The 26,009-nt window shown below is 36.5% G+C and overlaps 1 protein-coding gene across 6 annotated transcripts in view; it reads left to right on the forward strand.

Moving 5' to 3' along the window:
* Positions 1 to 4,127: 4,127 nt before the first annotated feature.
* The window catches only part of ubr5 (ubiquitin protein ligase E3 component n-recognin 5), a 44,832-nt gene continuing 22,950 nt past the window's right edge, over positions 4,128 to 26,009 (forward strand). For 4 of the 6 annotated variants that reach the window (XM_015006924.2, XM_015006925.2, XM_015006927.2 and 1 more), the window contains exons 1-17: positions 4,128 to 4,373; positions 11,192 to 11,236; positions 11,838 to 11,919; positions 12,161 to 12,237; positions 13,335 to 13,454; positions 14,687 to 14,990; positions 15,069 to 15,228; positions 15,971 to 16,120; positions 17,539 to 17,750; positions 20,265 to 20,381; positions 20,493 to 20,603; positions 20,690 to 20,844; positions 21,903 to 22,020; positions 22,123 to 22,307; positions 22,410 to 22,519; positions 24,681 to 24,793; positions 25,784 to 25,930. In XM_015006924.2, coding sequence (XP_014862410.2) covers positions 4,312 to 4,373; positions 11,192 to 11,236; positions 11,838 to 11,919; positions 12,161 to 12,237; positions 13,335 to 13,454; positions 14,687 to 14,990; positions 15,069 to 15,228; positions 15,971 to 16,120; positions 17,539 to 17,750; positions 20,265 to 20,381; positions 20,493 to 20,603; positions 20,690 to 20,844; positions 21,903 to 22,020; positions 22,123 to 22,307; positions 22,410 to 22,519; positions 24,681 to 24,793; positions 25,784 to 25,930 — 2,268 coding nt within the window. In that variant the 5' untranslated portion in view covers positions 4,128 to 4,311. The remainder of the gene's footprint in view (positions 4,374 to 11,191; positions 11,237 to 11,837; positions 11,920 to 12,160; positions 12,238 to 13,334; positions 13,455 to 14,686; positions 14,991 to 15,068; positions 15,229 to 15,970; positions 16,121 to 17,538; positions 17,751 to 20,264; positions 20,382 to 20,492; positions 20,604 to 20,689; positions 20,845 to 21,902; positions 22,021 to 22,122; positions 22,308 to 22,409; positions 22,520 to 24,680; positions 24,794 to 25,783; positions 25,931 to 26,009) is intronic. The other 2 variants (XM_015006926.2, XM_015006930.2) reach the window with 2 other exon arrangements.

Consider the following 26,009-nt stretch of genomic DNA (forward strand, 5'->3'; position numbering starts at 1 on the left):
CTGGAAAGGCCTGGGAGCCCCTTGTTTATCCTCTGGGGACGCAACTGCTGACTTGTCTCACATTCCCACGTATGTGCAAAACATCGTCGCATTTCATGCCTTATTTACTGCTTGTGGCTGATTCTGTGAAGGTGGTCCAGAAAGTTAAGTTGACCTGGCTGTACTGGCAGACTTTCTATTAGCTGTCCCTTTTCAAGACCTGCATTATATTTCTCTGCTGGCAGAGAGAAGTTATTTTAAACTCTTCTTCTCTGGCTAATTATCGTGTTACTCCAGTTGGTAAAAGCAGCTTTTTCTTGGTAGTCCCCAGACTGACAGCAGCTGGTGTAATGTTTTAACCTAATCTTCTTTGTTTGAATTCAATCGGGTTTTGATTGTATAATCGTATTTGAAGTTTTGCCATCGTTAACTTAGAAATCTCGTCCAGGAACTTGAACATTTCCTCAGGCTCACAGGTCACTCCGATGGCGGCTGAGTTTCCTGGCTCTATCTCTTTGTACCCATATTTAACATCACCACAGGTCATCTGATAACCCACTGCCCAGGCAGCTAAAAATAGGACTGAATTTTTGTGAAGTTTGTTTGACTTTCCTGTTAAAAAAGGGTACAGGTTTTTACTCCCGGGACGTTGACCTGATATCTCTCACCTTTGTACTAAACTCTGTGAACAGAAAGGCAGAAAAATGCAGACCTTACATGGTTACATGACATGTGGAGTGTGCAAACTTACAAAGAAAAAGGTTAAATCATTTTAATGTAGGTTTTCCACATCTCCCTTTAATTCCATTGGGATTTTTGCTCAATCCAATCCCTCAGATCCTTTCAGGTAATGTTACATCACCAAACAATTAAACAAGAGGACATAAAAATGACAATGGCCCTATTTTAAATATAATATCTATAGCAGAAAGATGGAACTGAAAATACTTTTGGTCTAATGAACAAAAGCAGTAGGAAATGCACTTTGTACAGTCTGATTTTCTTAGTTTTACACAATACTCTACTTGGCATTTGTTCAGTATTAGGTAATGAATACTAAAATGTCATGCTGCATTGGAGAATGTTGGAGATTAAAAATAAAACAAAATGTCCATTTTCTGTCTGCTTCTGATTACTTCTTCAGCAAGAAAGCCTCTCATTTCGATACAATCTCCTCAGGACGTTTTACCATCAGCAGTTAATTTTAAAGACGCTGTATTTGACAACTGTTCACCATTTGCCTCACATGTCTCACATGGGGCAGTGCATTAAAGAAATAGCTGCCATTTCTGGCACTAATTTTTATTCCATGGAAGAAGGTGAACAGTGCCACCTAGTGGTAAAAATATAGAAAACCTTGTATGGATTGTCCATTTGACAAAGGGGACCTTTTTAAATAAAGGTAAGAAAATAAGCCAAATATCTTTGTGGGGATATATTAATTTGTAAATATAAATATATATTTCTGTGTAATTCAAACCACTTCCATTCATAATGGAGTGTCCTGATGTACAAGCTACCTTATACTGTAAAATATTTTTTTTACTTCTTGAGATCCAATAAAAATGTACTTGTTCCACTATCTCCTTTATATATTTGGCACATTCTCTCTGTTTTAATTCTATGACCCATTTTTATTTTTTTTATTGCAGCTGAGTGACTTCTCAAATATGACTCAGTCAGATTTTGGGTTTATTAGAGCACAACATGTACCGTTACAACTTTCTCTGAATTAACCACAACAGAAAAAACTTTGTTTTCATCGTAGTTATTTTCTTTAATTATTGTTTTTTTATCTTTTTACTCTGAACAGTTCTGTATTTTCACAGACCCTATGTTGACCTGTAAATGCACAGGCATTTTTTTAAAATGTTTTTTTAATGAATGTGACCCTGGGTGAGCCACTACTTCAGCTTGTCAAAATTTCACAAAGAAAAATGTGTTTTATAGAATCTGTCTTTGGTGTAGAAACAAATACAGATGTTTTTCTGAAGTGTAATGTTTTTGTTAACACTTCCTTCAATCTATGTTGGACATGAGTGACACAAACAAAATGAAATCTCCAAAGTGTGTTTGTTTCACAGTTGAATAATCTAGAATAGGTTTGACCAATCATGAGAAGTACTATAAAACTAGTTTGTGTACAAGTATTCTAGAAGCGAGTCACAGTTTAGAGAACTTTTGAAAACAACTGGTAACTTGTACCTCCCTTTGGCTGTATGACGCCCTGTGTGGGAAGCCATACCACAGCCATACCATATCAAAAACTATGAATGTCTAAATGTGTTCTTGGGAAATCTATGGTAGATATTTCACTGTTCTTATTCAGTGACTCTTTTTAAATGAAAGTGTTCTACTCTAATAATACAGGGTTATGATAAATCCAGCAGGTCTTTTCTTCGCATTTTCAGAAAGTATCCACAATTTACAATTTGAATCAACACATCAGTAACATTCTCTACCTCATGCTAGATGTGCTTTTAGAATATACATTGTCTACATCCCTAAGGTTCTATGTTTGTTTTAAGGTTTTATTGACTCTAGTGGCCTTTATTTGATAGTGCTATTTTATTCAATTTAACTACATGTAAAACATTTTCTGAGTTTCACTGAATTAAAATTACTGTATTTAAATTAGATCAAAATGAAGGTACATCTTTGTTTATAGAATGGAACCCAAGGTACTTGTCCTTTCCTTATATAGAGCTAGGATTTTAGAAGGTGTTTCATTTTCTCTCTTTGCCCTGTCTGGCCAGACACACATATTTTCATTTTTAGTTTGTTTACTTTGGATAGGATTGTTCTATTGAGAAGACAGTGCACTCTTTTGAAGGATAGACTTAGTCAAGATAACAACACAGTTCAAATCCAACAATCACACAATAAAGTAGTAAATTATATATAGCTGGCCTAGACAAACTTGTGCAGTTTGTCAAGACTCCAGAGGTCTTTTGGTACATCTTTAAATTTAAAGACCCAGTTTAGGAGGAAGCTGGACTTGAACCCACAATGTTCAGATTGCAAGTTTTGGGTTCAACTTGCAATCTCTTTCCACTCAGAGATATTGTCTTTATAATACTGTCATAATTATATTGCTATTTTATTGTTGCCCTTATAAGATTTTCATGACCTAAGAGACCTAAGTGTATTTTCATATTCACTTTTCAACCATATTTTTTAAATAACTCTACAGCTGAAGAGAAGACATGAATGAATTAGGATAGTAATCAGATCTTGAACTGAAAAGTCCAAACACTGCTGTCTTTTTACTCTGCAAAATAAATAAACAAACAAATGATAAATAAATAAATAACAAGAGCTTTTTATTGTACTGTTTTATAGGTATCTGATATTCAAAAACCATTATAGACGTAGAGCAGTGAATTACAGTATCATTAGCATAAAAGTTAAAAAGCTGAGTACAAGTCTTCTGTTAATTTATTCATACAGAAAATTAAACACTAATGGGCTGAGAAATGAGCTTTGTTGAATCCCCCCATGCACTTGCAATAACTGAGGTAGATCCATCTACCTGAAGTACCTAGGTTCTTCTACCTACAAGATGGTTTGCAAATATAATACATTCCATAATTTTTTACTGATGTGAGTTACATTATATATTAAGAAACTGTAACTGCTTATGTGTTATGCTTTTCTAAATTTCCATCAAGTATATACTTTTTTCAACCCTAATGGAGAAAACTATATGAAAGGACCTAGCATTATATTAAAAAGCCTTAATATAATCAGCCATAATAGGTTTGCAAAGTACTACCACTATACTAATGCGGTTTACACCAAATGTTCAATGTAGTCTCTTCGTTTGACTGTATGGGTCGGAGATATTGTCTTCTATATTCTACTGTTTTGTCTTTTCAAGAGAAAAAAAATGACATAACTGACCACTGTCTTTGAACTACTCTTTTTTATGTACCGACGGCAGTTTAGCACTTAAATACTATCGAGAACTAAATGCATATGAACTAAGACGAAGTATATGCCTTGGACAGAACCAACACTTTGAAGCTTGATGGTGTTCCTTTCTGCAAAATTGCTCCTGTGGCAATTTTCGAGGCTACTCCGATCCAATTGAACACATTTCCTGTTTGTGCTGGAGCTCCAAGCAGTGGAGCGGTTGCATGTGCACTTATCAACACTAACAGAAGAAGCTCGGTAGAGTTAAGATGGCGGCATGTGGGTGAGGAGGCAGGGATCCAAACTCTTGGTTTTTCGCAATTAAACGATTCCTATGAACGCACATACGTACAGTATTTGAAGGAATAACAGTTTCCACACCGTTCACGCATCTGTGTGTGATTTTGGACTGACTCCATGACATCTATTCACTTCGTTGTTCACCCGTTGCCGGGGACTGAGGATCAGCTCAATGACAGGTATTTTGTTGCAGTACACGAACAAGAACAAATTAAGTCACTATTTATGGGCTGGTTGCGTTAAAGTGCACTCTGCGTTGTGTTCGCCGCCGATGTTGATACTGTCATGTGTTTGCTTTTGGGTTTTAGCGATTAAAATATGAGCCCTTTGGGATGATAGAAGGCCCGGCATTTTGAGCAGTCCTCGTTAGCTAGCTGCTAACTGTGAAACGCTAGCAGGACGTTTCTTGGTTCTTTGGACGGATTGGCTCGCACTCAAAGTTGAGATAGACAATGCGGGTTGGGGGATGGGGGGCAAGAGGGGGGGAAACGTTGGACTTTTAACACAACCATTTTTAAAATTTCCACGCTTTTGGCATAAATTACGTGTATCCACTTGGGGTATGAGTATTAATTTGTTTTGTAGGCGTTCGGGGGATTATTATGATCAATGAAGTAGCTAACGCCTGCTAACTGTTAGTTAGCCACGAATGCTAGCTGGCTAGGTTTTCTCAGCCACGCGCATAACAAAGGCAAATATTCTTACTTCAGAGTCTTTGGTTCATTTTTTTCCTCATCTTGTAACTTAGTTACACATTTTCTCACTAATATTTTAGGAAGAATTACTTCATCTTTTGTTGCTAACGTTGCGCACTGAGATGCATATCTAAAATCTGCGGCGAAGCAGAGCTAGCAACATTACATTTACATTAATCTTGTTATCGACTTTACAACCGTGGAGAGCCCAGGGTTTCAAACTGCTCTTTTTTTTATCTGAACACACAATCAAGTCGCATATCTTTCAAATACTAGCTTAATTTTAAAGGCAAAGTTCCTCAATAACACAGTGCTGTTACATATTCTGTCCTCTGACTCTTACTACTTTATTTTTACATTCGTAATAAAAAGAAGAAGTAATTAATCGCTAGTATTTGCGTTAAAGCGATCCTAGAATTTGGGCGATCTCTGTTAGTTCGACTCAACATGTGATTTATGTTACATCTATTTATACTATCCTTCGAGATCGAACTGATTAATGAGCTGTTCCACTTAGAGACAAAGAGGTGAGAAGTCAGGGTTTTGTTTTGTTTTTAACACAGTGACCTTGAGATTAAAGGCTAGATTAAAGCAGAGTTTTGCATTTTAACTGGGCTTCAGTCTGACAGGAAAGATCAGTTTACTCGGCCAGAGCAATCTTTGGTGAGAACCGCCACAGAAGGGTATTGGTGACATGGACCACTGGTTTCCTAAAGAGGGCATGGCAGTTCCATCCTGCATGTCTGTCACCATGTGCTAAGAGATCACCCCCCCCTTCACTCCTCCAGTCTTTCTCATAGCTATCACTGAACTTCCGGTTGTCAAATCAAGTACGTGGGCCTCCATCAGAAATAAGAAGGGCTTGGTCCAGCTGAGCTTTTTGCTGTAAACATCTGGTCCGACTTCTTCAGCTAGATGTCTTTTTATGACACGCTGCTGCTTTGTTTTTAGTGTCACTGTTGCAGAAGGTGGAGCTGAATACATCGAAGTGTAATCACAATATCTCGATTGCAGAAGGCTGCGTGGACGCACCGTTTGGTACCGCCTTCACGTTTTATAGATTTTAATGACATAGGTGATACAGCTTGCTATAGGGGATTTTCCACCAATCCGGTTCCAGCGTGTACAAAGTTGGTGGTTCTCGAGTAAAGAAGCTGTTTTCATGAGGAGCTAGGGGGTGGGCTCACGGGGAACCAATCAAAACTCCAGAGTTTGTGTTGCATTCCGAATCTAAAAACATAAAAACAGTTCAACGAGAATAAAATGTGAGATTGGTGTCAGGATAAAAGAAGCAGGCTGTCTCTCATCTGAAAAAAAAAAAGAAAAAAAAGCCACTCATCCTGAAGTTTTAAGTAGGTCAGTTGCCGCTGTGCTCACAGCTGATTTATTTTCCACTGAATTTATAAATGTTATTTCTGACTTGGTTCTTTTCAGACTGGTGGGGTTTTTTGGGGTTTATTTTACCAGGTGGTTTCAATAAATACTGCTTCATTATCTGGATGAGAGATCAGCTGATCAGGATTGAGAGACGTTCACGAGCATCTCTGCTTGTATAAATTGGCGTTAATAGATTAAGTTGGCAGGATCATAGCATCTATTTGCAAAATTGAAAAAGTCATTACTGGTAATCCTTTCATTTTTACCTCGCTCTTTTCTACTGTCACAGTCCCACACAAAAAAATTCTCTAATAATAAAACTCCATTACAGAGAAGAAAGGTTCAGAATCAGAATTTCTTTATTGTCATTGTGCCAGAAATGTACAAAAATATAAACTCTGGACGGTAGTGAAAATAAATAAGTGTATTTGAATAAATACATGTATACAGTAGAAACACACAAACAACCTATTTGTTAAAAAAAAGAAAGAAGTTGCAGCCAGACTTGCAGCTGTGCGCCTGAACAGTTCACAATAATTGCAATTGATTATATTATAAAACAAATGCTGCTGCTTTTATTGATGACCTCATTAAACCAGTTTCTGAAAATATAGCTGTGACTGTTTTGGGGCTTTTCAGAGTTTAGTGAAAAACTCTGTGATAATCACATTAAACTGTGATTATCACATTGGACAAACATGATAATTGTCTTTTTCCATCCTGTGCAGTTAATGTGTCATTTACAGAATGACTGATTTGAGCCGTTCACTCCTGGATCCCTGCAGTAATTTGGGCTGATGCATGCTCAGCCCGTACGCATTGCTTTGTGAGGGGAAAATCGGCCTTTTAATAATTTTATTTTACTTGTGGCATAAGAAATGAATACTTACACACAGCTTGTAATTTTAAAGCATAAATCTGCATTTAATTTGCTGCATACTGACGTAGTTTTGAGTAACGTTCTTCAAAAAGCTGCTTCCTGCTGGACTAAAGTATCGTTGTGTTTGTGTGGATTCATTTAAAAGACATGCAAGTTTGCAAGTAAAATTGAAGTAAAACACAAATACTGCCTTTCATTAGATGAAGTGTTTTGGTGTGTCTGAGATGACTGACTGAATAAAGCTGCCTTCCAGGAAGATTAGGAGGATTGTTGTGACTCACCTGAAAAGAACTGCTCAAACATCTGGATGGGTGGACATTGGAACCCCCCCCCCCCTCAAAAAAAAAAAAAAAAAGAAAAAACAAAACAAAACATGTAATCCTGTTTATGTATGGAGCAGTAAATATAATTTCCTTAATACTCTTAGATTCCAAATTACCCTAAACAAATCAACACTTGGTACTTTGGTTGTGATGTTATAGAAGTTGGAGGTCTTGATGACTCTGCGTTTACATTTCTGGTTTCTATCTTGTTGAACATTGTGGCTAAGAAATGAAATATTTCTGCTGTCTTATTGCTATGATTACACATCGATTTTGGGTTTTTCATTACACTGGTCAACAGCCAAAAAAATCGTCTGGGGTTTTTCAACTGTTTTAGGGTCATTTTGATGTGTTGAATCCAAAAATCCCATTGGTTTTGCTCAATCAGGTCAACTTTCTGAACTATGGATGCAACATGAGCATCAAAATGCAGGACTTGTTTCCACATATGGATCAGTTTCCTGAGGATCTGGGATCAATGAGTGATGAGCAGGAGGAGAGATTCAAGTGTGTAACATTTAATTAATATTCTCCGTTGGAACACAATTTTTTTTTCTCCTAAAACCTTTTTTGGATGAGAAATATTAACAAAAATTAACTGATGATGTCACAAAAATGTCATCGATTTAGTCAGAAGGTCGGATTTCTCTAAATCAAATTAGAATAAAAACCTGACCTGATTGAGAAAAATGTACGTCAGTTTCGGATTCAGCGCTGCAAAATAGTCCTAGTTCAGTTGAAAAATCATAGACAACTTTCAAAAAATATTATTTTGTAACCCAGTGTTATAGTTTAGTTTTATTTTGTTACATCTACAACTTCAGTATATTTTGGCTCGTTTTACAAATGGACCATATAGTTCCAGCTAGTTCTAGTTTCCCCCCATTAACTGCTGTTTTTATTTATTTCAGTTAACAACAAATGTTTACTCAGTTTCAGTTTGCGTTGTCTCATTTTAGTAACAACCTCGCCACAGATAACATAGGAAGTTAGGACGGCTCAGAGTGCATTGAATGTTGGTTAATATATTCCACGTGTAATGAACATGAATTTTTCACGCTAATGCAATATTTAGCCAGTTGGACAGTTTCACCGCAGCAGATGCTCACGCTGGACTCTAACGACATTGCCCGAAACGTTAAAAGGTCACAGAGTGACAGAAGCTCAGTTGAGAACAAGAGGAAATGAAAACAGATGCATAAAACAACTGATATTGCAATACTTACCAATATTATCCCCACTGGAAGATTTTCTAATATCACTCAACCCAACATGCTCTGGAGTCTCATATGAAACAGAAAATGTTAGCTATTCATATTTGCTTTGGGGAAAAAAAACATGACTTAAAAATCCCCTCGACAGATTTGACTCTGTTTGGTTTGCACTTTATTAGGAGCTGCATGTGTAAACGTGACACTTTGTATTTTTATCCCTCCGCAACAGAAACTTGAATCCAACCTGTGAAAAGCTGATATGTACCTCATGTTTGTCACTTTGGAGGAAGTGAGTGAACTAAGCTGCTGTTCTCTGAAAGCTACTTTCATGCAGAGCTGCAACAAGCACAAGTCACCTCGACCTCAGTGAAAGGAAAGGACGGTCAAAACCAGGGAATCTGTTGAGTCTTTGTAGAAACGGGCCTCTATGGTTTCCAAGAATCTTTTTCCTTGACAATTTTAGTTGTGAGCTTCTTTCAGAAAACACTTGAAATTGTGACATGAAAACCTTTTTGTCATTTCTGTCTGTTTTCAGAAAGAACATTACAACCCAGCATCATAATCTGGCGCTGTAATCTGAGTCCTGTGTTGGTGCTACAAGGGTCTGACATAACAAATTTTACTGGGTGATAAATTATCCCACAAGTTATTGCTATAAATGATAATGTTGTTTTGAGACCATTTTCAAGTAATGTAGCAGTAATGGCATAATAATGGAAGAACACATGCCCAAAATTCAATAAACTTTAAATTCTAATGAGCATTTAACACTGGAACTGTAAGACATTTTAAACATCCAAAATAAATGAACAAAACAACAAATAACATGAACCTTGAAGTCTCTGTAAACACAATCGTCCTCCATAAAAAGGGGCTAGATGAGACTAAAAAAACTTTTCAAGGCTTTTATTGTCCAGTTTTAGGTAGAAAAAGAGAAAACCAATAAAATCCTGCAAATGGAAAGTATTGAGCTCGTTTTAATTCATCATGCTATTAATTGATTTATTGCTTATTTTGACAGGCTAGGACTTTTGTTTTATAAGTGTTTTGGTAATATTGAACTCCACATGATATCTGGTGTATTTTGCCAATGTTTTCCATACAGCGTTTTTCATAATTATGTTTCTTTTACTCTCTGTTGGCATTTGTATCTTGTTGAACTTGATCTGAGTTGATGTGGGCATCCATCCACCACGGCAATTACTCAGACTCGGAGTAATTGCTAAATTTGGATTTCAGCTGCTAGAGATGACAATAATAGTAATAAATTTAAAAAGTAGATTTTTTATTTATTTATTTTTTTCTTTTTAAGCATCACTACTGTGCTCTTATTTTGTAAAGTCAGCTGTCTGATGTGCACTTCCACCTGTTTTGAAGGCTCAACCCTGGACAATTGTTTTTCAAACCAGTGAAACTAAAGATGGTGGAGTACGGATGATTTCTACAGGTTTTTAAACCTGGAAAAAATTGTCTGGGAAACGATCAAAATCATAACCGCATGGCCAAAAAAACAACAAAAAACAAAACAAAGAAAAACAAATGTCTTGTGTAGGAATGCTTCAAATTTTAAGATAAAAATACATTCATTGTTTAAATACTAAAATGATTAGAAAAAAGTTGATATGCACCATTGCCACCAGGGTAGTCCTACCTGAACGTGTGTGCGTCAAGAGATTTTCTTCAAGTACCTTGTACATGCCAAATATTTCCATATGGAATTTCGAGGTGAAAAAGACATCGAGAAAGAAGTTATAAGCTCCTCAAATAACATTCCTCAAAACCCGTCCGTAGCGGAAAGTGTAAACATTCCAGCGCAAGAATGTCTAAACGTTAAAAGCAAAGAGTGAAGCAGTCACTCCTTTTACATACTTGATCTGCAGAATCCTGTTTCCCTGTCTGATGTTATGCTAGTGTGTCCTTTTAATACTCTATTTAAATATTGTCTCTGTCATAGAAAATGGTTTATTTTTACTGGTCTGTTGCTTCTCTGGAGCTTTGCAGTTTTATTTAAGAAGAGACATTGAGATGCTTTCAATTTATTGGGGGATAATGAGTGTGAGATCACCCAACAGCGGAGCTACTAAAAGTCTTCATCGATCTCCTAACAACTCTCCGGACAATTTGAAGTTCATGAAACTGAGAGGAAGTGTAAAAAAAGAAAGGGGGGGATATTTATCAGGACAAGATGGTAAAGAAAGCCATGGCCTGTTATCCTGGGCAGAGTGGAGTGGACAGGGTTTAACTGCAGAAAGAAGAGCAGCTATTCGCTTCCACTTCTTTAATAATAACATAAACATGTCAGCTGAGCCCTTCGTCAGCCTGCAGCTGGTAAAACAATGTGGTAGATCAGGATATGACTAAAGGTTGCACACATTTGTCAAACTCCAAGGAAGGACTACTTCTTATTTTTGTCTTATTTATTTTCTGAACATTATTATTATTGTTATTATTTTTTTAATTTTTTTAGTTGTTTGCTTCGTATTGATATGTTTTGTTTGTTCCGTCCAGGCTTCGGGAAGTCTCAGAGAAACTGAACAAATACAGCTACAACAGGTGAGTTGAGTCAAATTTCAATTTAGAGATGCAAAGATCTGATAATATCTGCATCTGTTCACTCTAATTCTATGTTTTGTGCTCGGAGCGACGCCATGTTTTATTATTTATTACAGTTCATCTAGAATTCCTAATTGCACTTTCTAAACCGTTTAAAAGGTTTGTTGCAGTTTATTTTTTTATTTTTTTTTCATGTTTGACCAAAGTGGCAAACCTTTTGTTTTTGTTAGTTCCTTATGCATTTCAGTTTTCTGTACTGGTGCAGAGTACAAAACTTAATTTAGTACCGTTTCTTTTTTTTTTTTTTTTTTTTTTTGTTACTGAATTACAAATTTGTAATTGTAAATGTACTGAATTATAAATATGTAATTCAGGACATTTATGTCTGTGTTTTTTTATTTTAAAAGAAATGTTTTAAATCAGTTCAGCTGTTTTTCTGCATCAGATCGGTTTCTGCCGATACTAACCCTCATATCGGTATTGGAAATGAAAAAGCGGATCGATACATCCCTATTTAAACAGATACTATTTGGTTACTTTAAATAGTTTTGGATAGGGAACATTATTCCTTTGATTCTTAATTTTTTTTTCTTCATTGTAGTCATCCGCATCTTAGTCTGCTGGAACAGGCCACCCTAAAGCAGTGTGTTGTTGGTCCGAACCACGCCGGGTTTCTCCTGGAGGTAAGCCTAGAAGACAGACTTCCTATTAGCATTTGGCAAATATTTAGTTTGTGGTTTCAATTGAGCTTTGCAAATATGTTTAAGTAACGTCTTGTACTGTTCCTCTAGTCAGACTAGAAGACTGTTTAATTGCTTTCTGCATAAGATGCAGTAAATGCTTGATAAATGTCGGTAAATGTTTTCAATGAGTGGCCTTTACAGCTTTAAGTGTGCAGCACTGAGAATCCTGAATGTGTTTTAGGATGGACGGGTTTGCAGAATCAGCTTTGCTGTTCAGCCCGATCGCCTGGAGCTCAGCAAACCGGATGGCGGCGATGGGTGAGAGACTTTATTAGGTTCTGATAATAAATATATATATATATATATATAATTGTAATTTCATGTTTCTTCAATATGTTCATTTAGTAGTTTCTGTTGTAGAATTAAACCTTTTTGCTAGGATGATTTCCATCTAGCTGATAAATAGCCATTCCATTTAGAGCTGTATGTTAAAGCTATTTGTTAGCATCTTTTTAGACAATATTAAGCTTTTCTATTTGTGCACTAAAACAAACAATGCTACATTTCAACCGTTTTCAGACTCAACTTAGGCTTTTACCTGAGTGTTTATTTTGAAATATTTTTTTCTCTTGAAGCTTTTGAATTATTTTTTTTTTTTTTACCAGCTGCTGCCTTTTGGGTTGACTGGTTATGCATTTGGCTGAATGTCTGCTACTGAATGTCTGATTCAATAGAAATATTTATTGGTTATTTCTTTTGAATCAGTTGGTCTTAAACTGTCACAGCCTTTCTATGTTGCACGCTTGTGGTCTTGTGGGAAAGAGGGAAGGACAAAACATGACTGGGTGTCTTTGGCAGGTTGGCCTGCCTGATTTCTTCCATAATTTAATATCTTTTATAAAAGTTTCATAAATACAGTCAGGATCTTAAAATCTAGTACAAAAGTGCTTTTTCTCTGTATAATTTGATTCTTTACTCATATTCTATAAATTGTCAAGTAGTCTTTAAAAAAATATTTTTGTTTAATTAGCAATTTAGTCTTCTTGCTACTACAAAACAAAATGTAGAGAAGTAAAAAAATTTTAGAGCAAATGATTGAAGCAGATTATGATCCATCATAAAGTAGGAGAAAGCAGTCGCAGCCCCAAAACCCAAGAACTTTTTACAAAAGAAAAGTCTTGAAAGAGGAACGAGTTGCAGACAATTCTGATTCCCAAGGGTGTTGCCATGCTGGTCTCCAAAAATACCCCTCCTGTTTTCCAGAGTAATAAAATAATCCTGGGCTAACTTTACCATCAGCTGACCCAGGATTGTAAAGAAAATATATATAATGATAAAAAACACAAAACTACCTTTTATCGGTCCTACTGGGACTGCTGTAGGTTTGTAACTCATCTCCCATCTTTTGTTTCCAGTTCAAAGTTGAGCAGTGGTTCAGGGACAGGAAGGAGCTCCAGGCCAGGCAGGACCAGTGATCCACCCTGGTTCCTGTCTGGTTCTGACACACTGGGCAGACTGGCAGGCAACACCCTTGGGTAAGTTCTGGCAGGGCTGGCAGACATATGGTCCTGTGAAAGGTTGGTGCTTGGAGGACAGCAGCGGGCTAGGGGTGTGTTTTCTGTCGGCTTCGCACAGGGAGGCAGAATCGAGAAATGTCTCAATAATAACAGCCTGTAAATACATCAGTAGCTTTTTTTTTTTTTTTTAAATTAAAGATAACCATGTCTTTCCTCAATATTTTGGTTTTCCTCCTGATACATTTGTATCAGGAGGAGAATTCAGAATTACCTCCTAAAATGCAAGCAACTCGTTATTTGAACCATCATAATGAATATGCTCTAGGGCTAAAACGATTAATCAAATTAGTCCGATTAATTGACCATTGAAATAATCTGCAACTAATTTAATGATTGATTAAACGTCAACTTTAAAATACACAGACTAAAATTCGCCATTTACTGAAAGAACTATGCAGTCAGAGCTGTATATAAACCAAAACTTTACAAGAATATATACATTTTACATTTAAGATAAAAACTAAATAAATAAAAAAAAAAATCCTCTGTCTGTCTGGATAAAACTTAAAGAGCTCCGTATAGGACTCCTTAAGTGGCAGTTTTGCTTCACCTGTTTCAAATTTTGTTAAAAAAATCTATTATCACCTTCTAAGCTCAAATTATTAATCGAAAAATGATTAACAGATCAGCTGATGCATCCTTTGCTACAAATGATGAAATGTGCGCTAAAAGAATGCTGTTATTGTATAGAATAATATTTTTTATTTAAAAATGATTTTTCATTATTAGCATCTTTTAATATATTTCTGTGTTATGTAACAAAGGCTGAAGTGGCTAAATGGAAAAAAACTGCAGAATGTGCCAATTTTCTAAAAATCGCATTAATCGATGGACTCTTTATTAGTTGCAGCCCGATATGTCACTGTCCTCATCTAACAGGCAAAATCTTTGAGCTCAGAATAAGAAAAAAAAAAAAAATCTGATTAATTGTTAGGATAATCAATAGAGTAACTGATTACTAATACCATTTTATTGTTTGTTTTTGGATTGTAGTAGAGCTTTATTTTAGTGATTCCTATTTAGAATAAAAGGTGTAGAAGTACGTTTGTTTTTCTTCTTACTCGGTTTTGCTCATCTAAAAAAACCAACACGAATGTGGATGTAATGCTGTTGTAGCCCGATATGTGATTTGCATCTGCTCTAAGTTCCTGGCTGCTGTTTCTGACCGTTTCCTGCTGTGTGTGTAACAGGAGTCGCTGGAGCTCCGGGGTGAACGGAGGCAGCGGAGGAGGTGGGAGCGGAGGAGGAGCAGGAGGCGGTGGCGGAGCAGGAGGTGGTAGCAGCAGTGGAGGTGGAGGAGGAGGGAGCGGAGGAGGAGGAGGCGGCGGCAGTGGAGGTGGGAGTACGTCAGGCAGGTCATCAACGGCGGCTCGCGATTCCCGCCGCCAGACCAGAGTGATCCGCACGGGAAGGGACCGTGGCTCTGGGCTTCTAGGCAGCCAGCCACAGCCGGTCATCCCAGCATCAGTCATTCCAGAAGAGCTCATTACGCAGGTACAGCTGCTTCTTTAGCAATGTGTTTTGTTTGAATTAACTATGCACATTTTGTAATAAACCTGTGCTTTCCTCTAGGCCCAGGTTGTCCTACAAGGGAAGTCAAGAAGCGTCATCATCAGGGAACTCCAACGGACTAACCTTGACGTCAACCTCGCTGTCAATAATTTGCTGAGTCGTGATGACGAAGATGGAGACGATGGCGACGACACGGCCAGCGAGTCCTATCTCCCAGGAGGTGGGAGCACATTCGGCCAATTATTCCTCAGCATCAGAAATGCATTTGTAACTAATCGTGATCAATTATGATCAATTTAATAAATCCTGATTAATCAAGATTAATTGTGATTAATTTGATTATTGTGAATAATTTTCAGAGCACTAATAAAGCCAAAACTGTAAAAAAATATATATGTATCTACATTTAAGATTAAAGCACTTATATTTTTGCCAAAGCTCCTCAAGTCTTAGTTTTAGCTTCACCTGGTTCAAATTTGCTAAATGAATGGTATGTCATTGCATTTTAGGAAAATGTTAGTTTAAAAATGAAATTGAACCTCCCCCCGCCCCCCCCCCCCCACCCAATATATTTTATTGAATTTTCTCTTTTAGGACAACAAACTTACAAACAACAGACTTAACACTGTAAACATGTACTTGCACACACTTACATTCACTGGAATTGAATCATTTATTTGCATCTTTTAATGTATTTCTAATATTGTATAAACAAGGCATAAGTGGATAAATGAAAAATCTGCAGATTGTGGCAAATTTTTTTATTCAACTGACAAAATCTATTATTAAAATAATTGTTTGTAGCCCTTTTTGTAACATTCCATTATTACTGCTCATAAGAACATGGTGAGACCTGTGGAAAGCATCCCATACTTCACCTCATTTAGTTATGATGATTGAAATGCTGCTAGTTTTACAGATATCCTTAAAGGCGGATCTTTTTCTTGTTTTTTTCCATGCAGAAGACTTGATGTCCCTGTTGGACGCGGACATCCACTCGGCTCATCCCAGTGTCATCATCGACGCTGATGCCATGTTCTCCGAGGACATCAGCTACTTCGGCTACCCGTCTTTCAGACGCTCCTCGCTGTCACGGCTGGGATCCTCCAGAGGTAACGCAGCCGCTCACTAATGACTAATCACAGGAAGGCTTTGGTGGCAGCACTGGTGATGGCTGGTTTCTGTCGGGGTGGCTTCAAAATCCTTAAATAATAAGCAGGTTTTTCCCCATCCTAAGTCAAAATGAAACCCTCGAGTTTTGCAGGTGTATGGAAATGTTCTTTGAAAATATAGATGTGATTTGTAACGTTACTGATTAACAGAGATGCATTGAAAAATTGGAATTTGACAATTTTCAGCTTGTTTGGTCTTGATTAGGTGGTAGGAATCTCTCATGTCCGATCCTTTTCCATTCAGTTAATGCAGCATACTTAACAATCTTCAGTGCAGATGTGGTTATAGACTGAAGAAGGCACAGTTCGGGTTAGAAAAGAGATTAAAACTCTAGTCAGAGAAGTAGGAAGCTATTTGGAAGAAAGCTGTGTTTTCTGTGACGTCGTGACATTTTTATTATTCACTCAGGCTACAAGAAAGCCAGAATGAGTAAGACTTTATAAGACAGAGTCGTCCAGCAAAGCTGCAACATCTTTCTTTAGAAAACATGCTGGTTTTGAAAACGTTGACGTCTTTTTTTTCAATTAGCGTTAGCATAAGGTCTAGATTTTGTAAGATGGATATCTGTAACTCCAGTGCTAAATGCAGGTGAGATACTGAAGATGATTTAATTTAAAATATGAACTCTAGATCATTTATTTGTTTTTAAGTATTAGTAAACTCCTGTCTTCCAGGCTCTCATTCTAATGGTGATTATTAGCTGCTACCCAAGGCAAGAAGGTGTTAAAAGTATGATGAATGCTGGTCTATCTTATATTATAGATTTTACAGAGACATTGTATTAGCCTAAAATTGATATCAAACTTTAAAGAAACCTGAGACTAGAAAATGGCCTCTCCATTCTGATAGGAACGCGTCTACCAAATACTAAAAAGGAACCTTGCCTGAATGTTTGTTTGCATATTTTTCTTGATTCAGTTTGTTTAGGTGAATATAAATGCTACATGTTTGGTGTTGTGTGCTGCATGGCTGTAGTAAATACTATGAGCTCTCTGAGAAAGGCCCGCCAGGCCCACATGTCTTAACGGGGACCCTATTAGACAGTTTATTTTCTTTCTTTAAAAAAAAAAAAAAGCCCACTTTCAGTCCACATGCATGCTTTCTTTCGTTCTTTCTCTTCACTTCCTGTTAGCTCACTCTTTAACACATGAGCGTGCAAAGTGACTCACCCTTCGTATATTTTCGATTTCCCGCTCAATCCTTCCATGATTGCAACTGATTGATTTGCACTACATTGATTCTTAGCAGTATTTCTCTCTATTCTTAAAAACTTTATTTTATTTTATTTTATTTCGACGGGTCTTTCCCAGAGAGTGGCTTACTTCTATCCCACTGGTGTGACCTTATTGCATACCAGTTCTCCTTCTTCCCTTAGAGCGTGACTCAGAGCTGTTGCGCGAGCGTGAGTCTGTGCTGAGGTTACGAGAGCGCCGGTGGCTCGACGGGGCGACGTTTGACACGGAGCGAGGTTCGACGAGCCGTGAGGGCGAGCCCAGCCTCGACAAGAAGAGCATCCCCGTCCAGAGCCCCGTCTCCTTGGGAGAGGAGCTGCAGTGGTGGCCCGACAAGGTAAGACAAAAATCAAAGAGTGCTTTTAGAAATAAAGATGCTCAACTGTTTGTGATGAAGATTTATTGCTCGTGAAGCAGATTCTGCTAATACAGTCTAATACGCCGTTTTAAACTTTTGATTTATCACCTGTGTTGTATCCACTTTTTCTGTCTTTTACTCAGTGATATTGAAGAACACTTCAAACAATGTTTATATATATATATATATATATATATATATATATATAATGCTTAAGCTTGATCAAAATTTTGCAAGAAAGTAGGTAAATGATTATTTTAGTAGTCGATTATTCTGACAAGAGGTTAGAAAAAAGGAATTGGGTATTTTCTGCAGATTTTTCATTTAACCTCTTAAACCTATTACAATACATAAAAATTTAAAATACATAAAAATGCAAATAAGTAAGTCAATTTCTCTTTTTAAATAAGAAAATAATAATTTTCTTATTTAGTAAAAACTATTTTTCCTAAATAAGAAAAATAACAATTTTCTTATTTAAAAATGTGTAGTTTCCTACAGCTACAGCAATGAATGCATCTGCAGTAAAAAAAATAAATAAATAAATCTAAAATAATGTGAAAAGTTCAGTACTTTCTGCTTGACTTGAAATTATTACATTGTAGAGCTGATGTGTTGATTATTATTTATTTATTTCAATTAATTGGAGTACAAAAGATGCCTAATTGAAGACTGAAAAAAATGAACCAGGTGAAGCTAAAACTGTCAAACTTTGGAGTTCTGAGCATAAACAATTAATCGATTACTAAATTAGTTGATGACTAAATCGACAACTAATTGATTAATCATGATTCATCCCATTAATCCAAGTAATGATTTCAGCCCTACAAGAAAATTAAGAAATCCTGGCTGAAGCCTGTGAGATAGATGGGTGTGTCACCAGGAACCAAGAAACAACCAAAGTCACATGAAGCAGATCAGATTCTAGTTCTGCCGACACATCACTGAGTTTAAGACCGAAATATCACATCGGAGTAGAACCCCACGTTTTTACAGATTTCAGTGATTTTCTGTTTTAAGGTCTGATAGGAAAAATAATGCTTTTATTTATTTCTTCATCCTCTGAATTGATCTCAAGCAAAAGATCTACTCATGTTGGATGGAAGTTTTGTTTTTGACTGTCAATAAAACAATGATTGTGAATGTTTGAATGTCTCATTTAACTGAATAAATAATGAGAACTGAAGTTTCCTTTAACATCATCTGGAGCAATATGGGGCTGAAATGACACGTCTCTCATTTGTGATCTTCACGCTACATTGACATGTGATTGTTTAAGAGTTAGTTGTATTAGATCCAAGCTGCTCAGTGTTCCACTGAGTTCTAGAGCCCCACGGCGCCCATAGCGGTCCACCTGCCTCTCTCAACAACCCGTTTCTGCTGACTGTGTATTTGGAAAAAACGTTTCTATAACTAAAGGGAAAATGGAACAACGCTATCACCGTTTTAACAATAAAATTAAAACAAAAATGCATAAATTGATCTAATGGGTTTTACTTGAAAATGGAAGAGCAACAGTTAGTACATAGTCGCTGCTTAAATAACCTAATCTATTGATTATTACATTAATAATGCCCAGAGCTGAAACGTTTAATTGGCTTAGTCGTGATTAATTGATTATTGAAATATTTATCTAATTTAGTAACCGATTAATTATTACCTGGAGTATACAGACTCAAAAAAGTCCATTTGCTGAAAGAACATGTTGCATTTAAGATAAGAAAAAACATTCTTTGTCTATAAAAATGTTTGAGTGTACCAATTTTTAAAAATCCAGTTAATCGATTAATCATCAGAATAATTGATAGATTAATCAGTTTTTTACCAGCCATTGTTTTGTTTATTTCTTCTTTCCATTACAAACACCACCAATACAAGCAAATTGTATAAAATATATGATTTATTCTTAAGTCTCAGTGGGTAAAGTTTGTGTGGTAATTAACAAATCGGTTGTAACTCTAACATCTGACATTTAATAATCTGGTACCTAAAGTTTGTCTGGTGTCGAGTTTAGATGTAAAGTTTAAATCAGTTTGTTGTTTCAATGAGTTATCAGATTTTTTTTAAAACTAAAGATACTTAGAAAAATCAAGAATTAAATATTACAGGTCACAAGTTGTGATTAAACCGTGTATGCTAAAAACAAAAAAAAAAAAGCAGTTTTTAAGCCATTTATTTTTAAAAAATCTTATAATATTGACTTTGTCAGTATGCTCTTTATAGATAAATGTGGGAACTCTATATGTTTTGTTACCTAGCCTGCACTCTGCAGCGTAACACACTCGGTAACGTAGCCCGTTGCCATGCCAACTGCAAGTTCTTGATAACGGTAATGGACAACGTTGCCTTTAGTTTTAATGCCTTGCCTTTTAGGGGAAATGCTGCTGCTACTTGTCACTGAACAAGCTTGTTTTTTTATGTCTTGTAGCTCCAAGAAGATTCTCTTTTTCAGTTTGAGTCCTTATTTCCCTTCACCTCTCATCTTCCTTCCAGGATGGTGTGAAGTTTGTGAGCATTGGAGCTTTGTTCTCAGAGCTGGTGGCGGTGAGCTCCAAAGGAGAGCTTTATCAGTGGAAGTGGAGCGAGCCTGAACCGTACAGGAATGCACAGGTGGACGATAACCACCTGCATGAAAGACACTTTAAAAATAAATACTATATAAAATGTGACTGATGGAGTTTTGTGCTAAACTTGTTTTTACCCTCTCATCCGTCACATTAGAATCCCTCCATTCACCACCCTCGTGTTTCCTTCCTGGGCCTAGCTAATGAGAAGATCACGTTACTGGCTGCTAATAGCATCAGAGCTACTGTAGCAACAGAGAGCAACAAGGTAGATTTGCTCAAAGTGTTCAGTGCACATTTAATACATTGTTCATTACATATTCTTAGATTGTGTATGTGCTTTATTTTTAAAAGGTGGCCACCTGGGTGGATGACACACTAAGCACAGTGGCCTCTAAGCTGGAGCACAGTGCCCAGTCTTTCCCAGAGCTGCAGGGGGAACGCATGGTGTCGCTGCACTCATGTGCACTTTACACATGTGCACAGATGGAGAACAGCCTCTACTGGTGGTGAGAGAATCACCTTTTTCTCTCTTTTATTATTGTCGGTTTGTTTTGTGGATAATTATTCTGTGTTAGTTACAGACATGGGCAAAACTTATCTTTTTTTTTTTTATTTTTTTTTTTTTTTACTTATTTATTTATTTTATTAATGGTACTTAGTTTTATTTCTAAATTTAGATATAAAAAATTCATTTTTTTATTTTTTTTAAAATCTAGTTTTTAAAATAAAAAATAGATTTGTTTCTAGAGATGACATTCTTTATTTTTTCTTTTTGAATATTTTTCTCATTTATTTTTTATATATATATATATATATATATATATATATATATATATATATATATATATATATATATATATATATATATATATATAATCTTTTGTTTTTAAATTTGAATATATAATAAACTTAGGTCTGTAATAGTTTTTTTCAGTTTATTTCTCCAATGTTTGCCTTGAAATACCACAAATATGACTCTAAACGTACTAGTAAAATGCTTTTAGATCATTTTCTTCTTGCCATTAGATTGGAATATGTGCTTTAAGAGAAAACAACTTTTGCATAATTGTCCATCCCACAAAAATAATGTCCTCTTTTTTGCTAAAATTTATGTATTTTAAATTCTAAAAATAGAAAAAAAGGTGAATCTTTTAAAAAATGACTACATTTTCTACAGCAGATATTTATCTAAAATTATAATTAGTCTTTTTTCAAAAAGTCATGTGACTTTTCCAGCTCATTTACAGGTTTATTTTGCTGGCCTGAGAGTAAAAATGGGCTTAAAGCTTGATATTACTGTCATAAAGTAACTAAAAGAAGCTTGTGAAACTGGTACATGATTGTATTCTCAAAGCAAAAATGTTTTGGTTAAGAGACTTTTAAAAAGTTGCAGACCTTTGATCTGATGGAAAGGTTTTGATTGGCCACTCTGACCAGAAAAGTGCTGTTTAAATTGAATTTGTTTACTATTTCTCCAAAAAGCACACTCTGCTTGAACAGCATTCATTCTCTGAAACCTTTTTCACATTTTGTTAGAACCTAAATAATTTTTATTTTTCTGCAGGGGTGTTGTGCCTTTTAGTCAAAGGAAGAAAATGCTTGAGAAAGCGAGAGCCAAGAACAAAAAGCCAAAGTCCAGTGCTGGCATCTCCTCAATACCCAACATCACTGTGGGAACGCAGGTGGGTGGGGAAAGACCTTGTGATTATTTTTCAAATTTGTTCCATCTACATCTGATAACACCCTCAGATTGTGCTGACAATCCAATGGCTGCCTTCTCCTAGGTGTGTTTGAGGAATAATCCCCTCTACCATGCCGGTGCAGTGGCCTTTTCTGTCAGTGCCGGAATCCCCAAAGTGGGCGTCCTGTTGGAGTCCGTCTGGAACATGAACGACAGCTGCAGGTTCCAGCTGCGCTCACCGGAGAGCCTCAAAAACATGGAGAAGACCACAAAGACCCAGGAAATCAAGTCAGTTCCTTCCTTAAAAATATCACTGTTAACTCATAAAGTTTTATTGTCGTAACGCTAAAGCCAGAGCTAAAACATGTCCGTGTTTTCTTTCCGCCGCAGGATGGAAAGTAAGCCTGAGCTGGTGAAGACTGAGATGGGTCCTCCTCCATCCCCTGCATCCACCTGTAGTGATACCTCTTCCATTGCTAGCAGTGCCTCACTGCCCTACAGTATGTCTCCTCTCATGCTATCTCAACCCATAAACTATTCGCTCTTTGAACAACTCACGAGTCTCGGCTGTGCTATCTCCTGGGCACGCCACCAGTTTCTCCCTCGCAGCGCGCTCTCATTAGTCCTTTGACTTTGAAGCAGATGGTACACAGGCTTTTATCAGCAACTTTCTCTGCTGCCTGTGTTCCTGTGAAGCAAATGTGGCCAGCTCACAGTATATTTGCCTGCCTGCCTTTTTTTTTTTTTTTTTTACAGTATCTTATCATAAGGACCATATGGCAAGCTCTCGAGTGTGATAATTAATTTTTCAAAGTTGGCCATCTGTTTTTTTCTATGTATATATATATATATATATATATATATATATATATATATATACTTATTTAAATGTCATTTTATTTTTTAATTGGTGTAATTAGGGATTTTAATTTAAAACATTTTGCAATTTCACCCATTTGTTTCCTGCATATAACTTATCCTGTAGAAGCTGTGAGGAGCAGCTTCATAAAATTTACAAAATAGAAATACTTCTTGAAAGGAGCATTTGCTTTATACCTCTGCTAGACTATTTTGATATAAACTTGAGCAAAAAATCTAGAATTAATGGTCCCAAGATTTTGTGATTTTTTATTTTTTTTTATTTTTTATTTTTATTTTTAGGGTATTTGTGTTTTTGCATGATTTTGTACTTTAGAAATGTTTGCAAGGAATTTTACTTTATTTTTCCTCATTTAACATTAAAATGTACATATAGAGGAAAAAAACAGGCAGACAAATTGGAGACACAAACATTTTTATTCCTTAAAGAATTTAAATAACTCAATTTCTGTTGCACTCCCTATCGAACACAGACTAAAACACAGACTATAACTTGACAATAGTAAGGGTGCAGAAGAAAGAAGGAATACTGCCACCTGCAGGTTGGAATTAAAAGTCAATTAAAGGACATGTTTTTGACAATTTTTGTTGAAAATTTGCAATACAATCACAATTATCCATTAGCATGCAAAAATGCAAGCATCTATTGATAGTGTATAAATTCTGCTTTTGCACTATTGCGAAAAACTAATACCCTAAAAATATTAGGTTAATAATATTTATCAAATTTAAAAGATTATTGAACAATAAGATTGAGTGGAAGATGGAGGAGGTGTCCCAGTCTTGAGGCAGGGACAAGTGGTTATTGTGAAGGCCTCTCCTTGCTTTATGTTTGGACTTGTCTGATTGGTTGAAGAGCTCTAAAAGCGGTGGGAAAAGTGTTTCAACTTCCTGCCTGGCCTACTTTCTAACAGCGTAGGCTTTATCTGTTAACTTATCAAACCTTAAAGTGTTAGGGAGAACTAAGCATTCACTGCTCCCTCCGTGTCTCAGAGCCAAGGCACAATACCTCACTGTCACTGCAGTGATACTTACTGAAGAGGATTAGGGCAAATGGGGGGGGGGGGGGGGAATTCTGACTTTAATCTTTTGAGATCAAAAGTCAGAATTCTGAGGGAAAGAAAGTTAGAATTTTTTTTTTCCACTGGTCCTAGTTCTCTTGTAGATACTTGTGCTGGTTCATGACGGCGTTAAATGTTTTCCAAGTTATAAATCAGGAAGTTGAAAGTTGATTATAGGTTTTATCGTTCATAACACAGAACAATCTCTTTGCAGCTCACTGAAATATCTCAGTAGATACTCGACAAATCTTAAAATGGAATAATCTTAAAGATTATTATTTTGATTTACCGATAGACTCATGCTTTCTTGTCATATGAGCTTGCACTTTTACCCCAGGATCAATAAATCGAGCTGCATCATGACGAAAGGTTTAAAATCCTTCTGTTAAATATATATATTTTTCCATCTGTGCATTGAAAATCCTAGTATTAAGCCTAGTATTTAGATGCATATCGTATCGACCACAGGAATGCCATCATAGAAACAATAATTTGGAAGCTTTTGCAGTGATACGTCTTTGAAACTTAAATATCTACATACTGGTAACCGCACAGTGAGGGAGTCGCAGGGACTTGAGAATTCCCCTCACAGCCAAAGGCAGCAGGAGGGAATACGTAGGGGATGGAGGAGTGCCAGATATTTAATATGCACAATGGAGTATTCATTTCAGATGTGCTTTGGGGGAAATCGGTAAAAGTTCACCCTGTGTGTCGTTTTCAGAGCGCAGACGTTCGACCCCAGCTCCAAAGGAGGAAGAGAAGGTGAACGAGGAGCAGTGGCCTCTCAGGGAGGTGGTGTTTGTGGAAGACGTTAAAAACGTTCCCGTTGGGAAGGTGGGTGTGTCTGACAGCTGGACGTTTAGTGAGCTGGGATTTCATGGAGCTCTGTTGGAAACTGCTCCAGAATGATGTGCGTTTGTTTGCTGTTTGTGTACATTTAAAAGCACGTTAGTCCAGTAATGGATTCAGTTTGTGCGACAGTGTAGACTAGGTGGACCAAAACAAAAAAACTTAAAGTACCTTTTATTTTTTATGCTAATTCAGATGGTTGGTAATGAAATTAAGATGAATTGAACTGAAATGCTGCAGCACAGGGGTGCGCTGGTTAAATATTCTCATTGATCACCAGTACTTTATAATTTTATTTAAAAGCGTCAAATATCGATTACCAATTTTAACATTCATATTATTATTATTCTTTATTTTAAAAAAATTTTTTATTTTTTTTTTAATGGTTGTGGTAAAGGTCACAATACGCCTTCAGTGGTTGATATTCAGCCCATAGCGGGTGTAGATGAGATCGATTTCATATCCAAGTATCGGCCGATCGCCCAAAATTAAGAAGATCGGAGCCGATTGATCGGCTGATCGATTGGTGCAACCTTACTGCATTAATGACATAAGCCTCCATGTAAACTTTTTATTGATCTTTTCAGGTTTATAGAAAATTAAATCCATTTCTGTTTTAGTTTTATTTCGCATTAGATAACCTGTAATGACTATAGAACTAACTGATTGATGGCGGGTTGTTTGATGAACCAGATTCTGACCCTTTTGAAGACCAAACTTGGTTGCAAAGGATTAATCGGTATTGATTCCATTTCAATTGCCATTGGAAAATATTCACTTAAAATTTCTACTTACGTATTTTATTGTGTTGTTTTAATGACGACTTTTTTCCCCCCTTCATTCTAAGCAAAGAAACTCATGCATAAAATAGAAAATAAATGTTACCCATTGTAAACTTGCGTCAAAATCATAATAAATCAAGCTTCTCCTAATCATCTCTGATTCAAAGCGTGCCGTCTTCTCATCACAACCCAGGTGCTGAAGGTGGATGGTGCGTACGTTGCTGTGAAGTTCCCTGGAACATCAAGTAGCATGACAAACCAAAGCAGCGCTCCTCCTCCAGACTCGGATCCATCCTCACTGTTACAGGACTGCAGGCTCCTCAGGATAGACGAACTACAGGTACACGCTTCACTTCTACTGTTTTAACGTTTTCTTCTTGTTTGATTTTAATCTCCAGCTTTCCAACATCAGGTATATA

This window comes from Poecilia mexicana, unplaced genomic scaffold, assembly GCF_051168715.1.
Source record: "Poecilia mexicana isolate PSO_F unplaced genomic scaffold, ASM5116871v1 scaffold_16, whole genome shotgun sequence".
Lineage (NCBI taxonomy): Eukaryota > Metazoa > Chordata > Actinopteri > Cyprinodontiformes > Poeciliidae > Poecilia > Poecilia mexicana.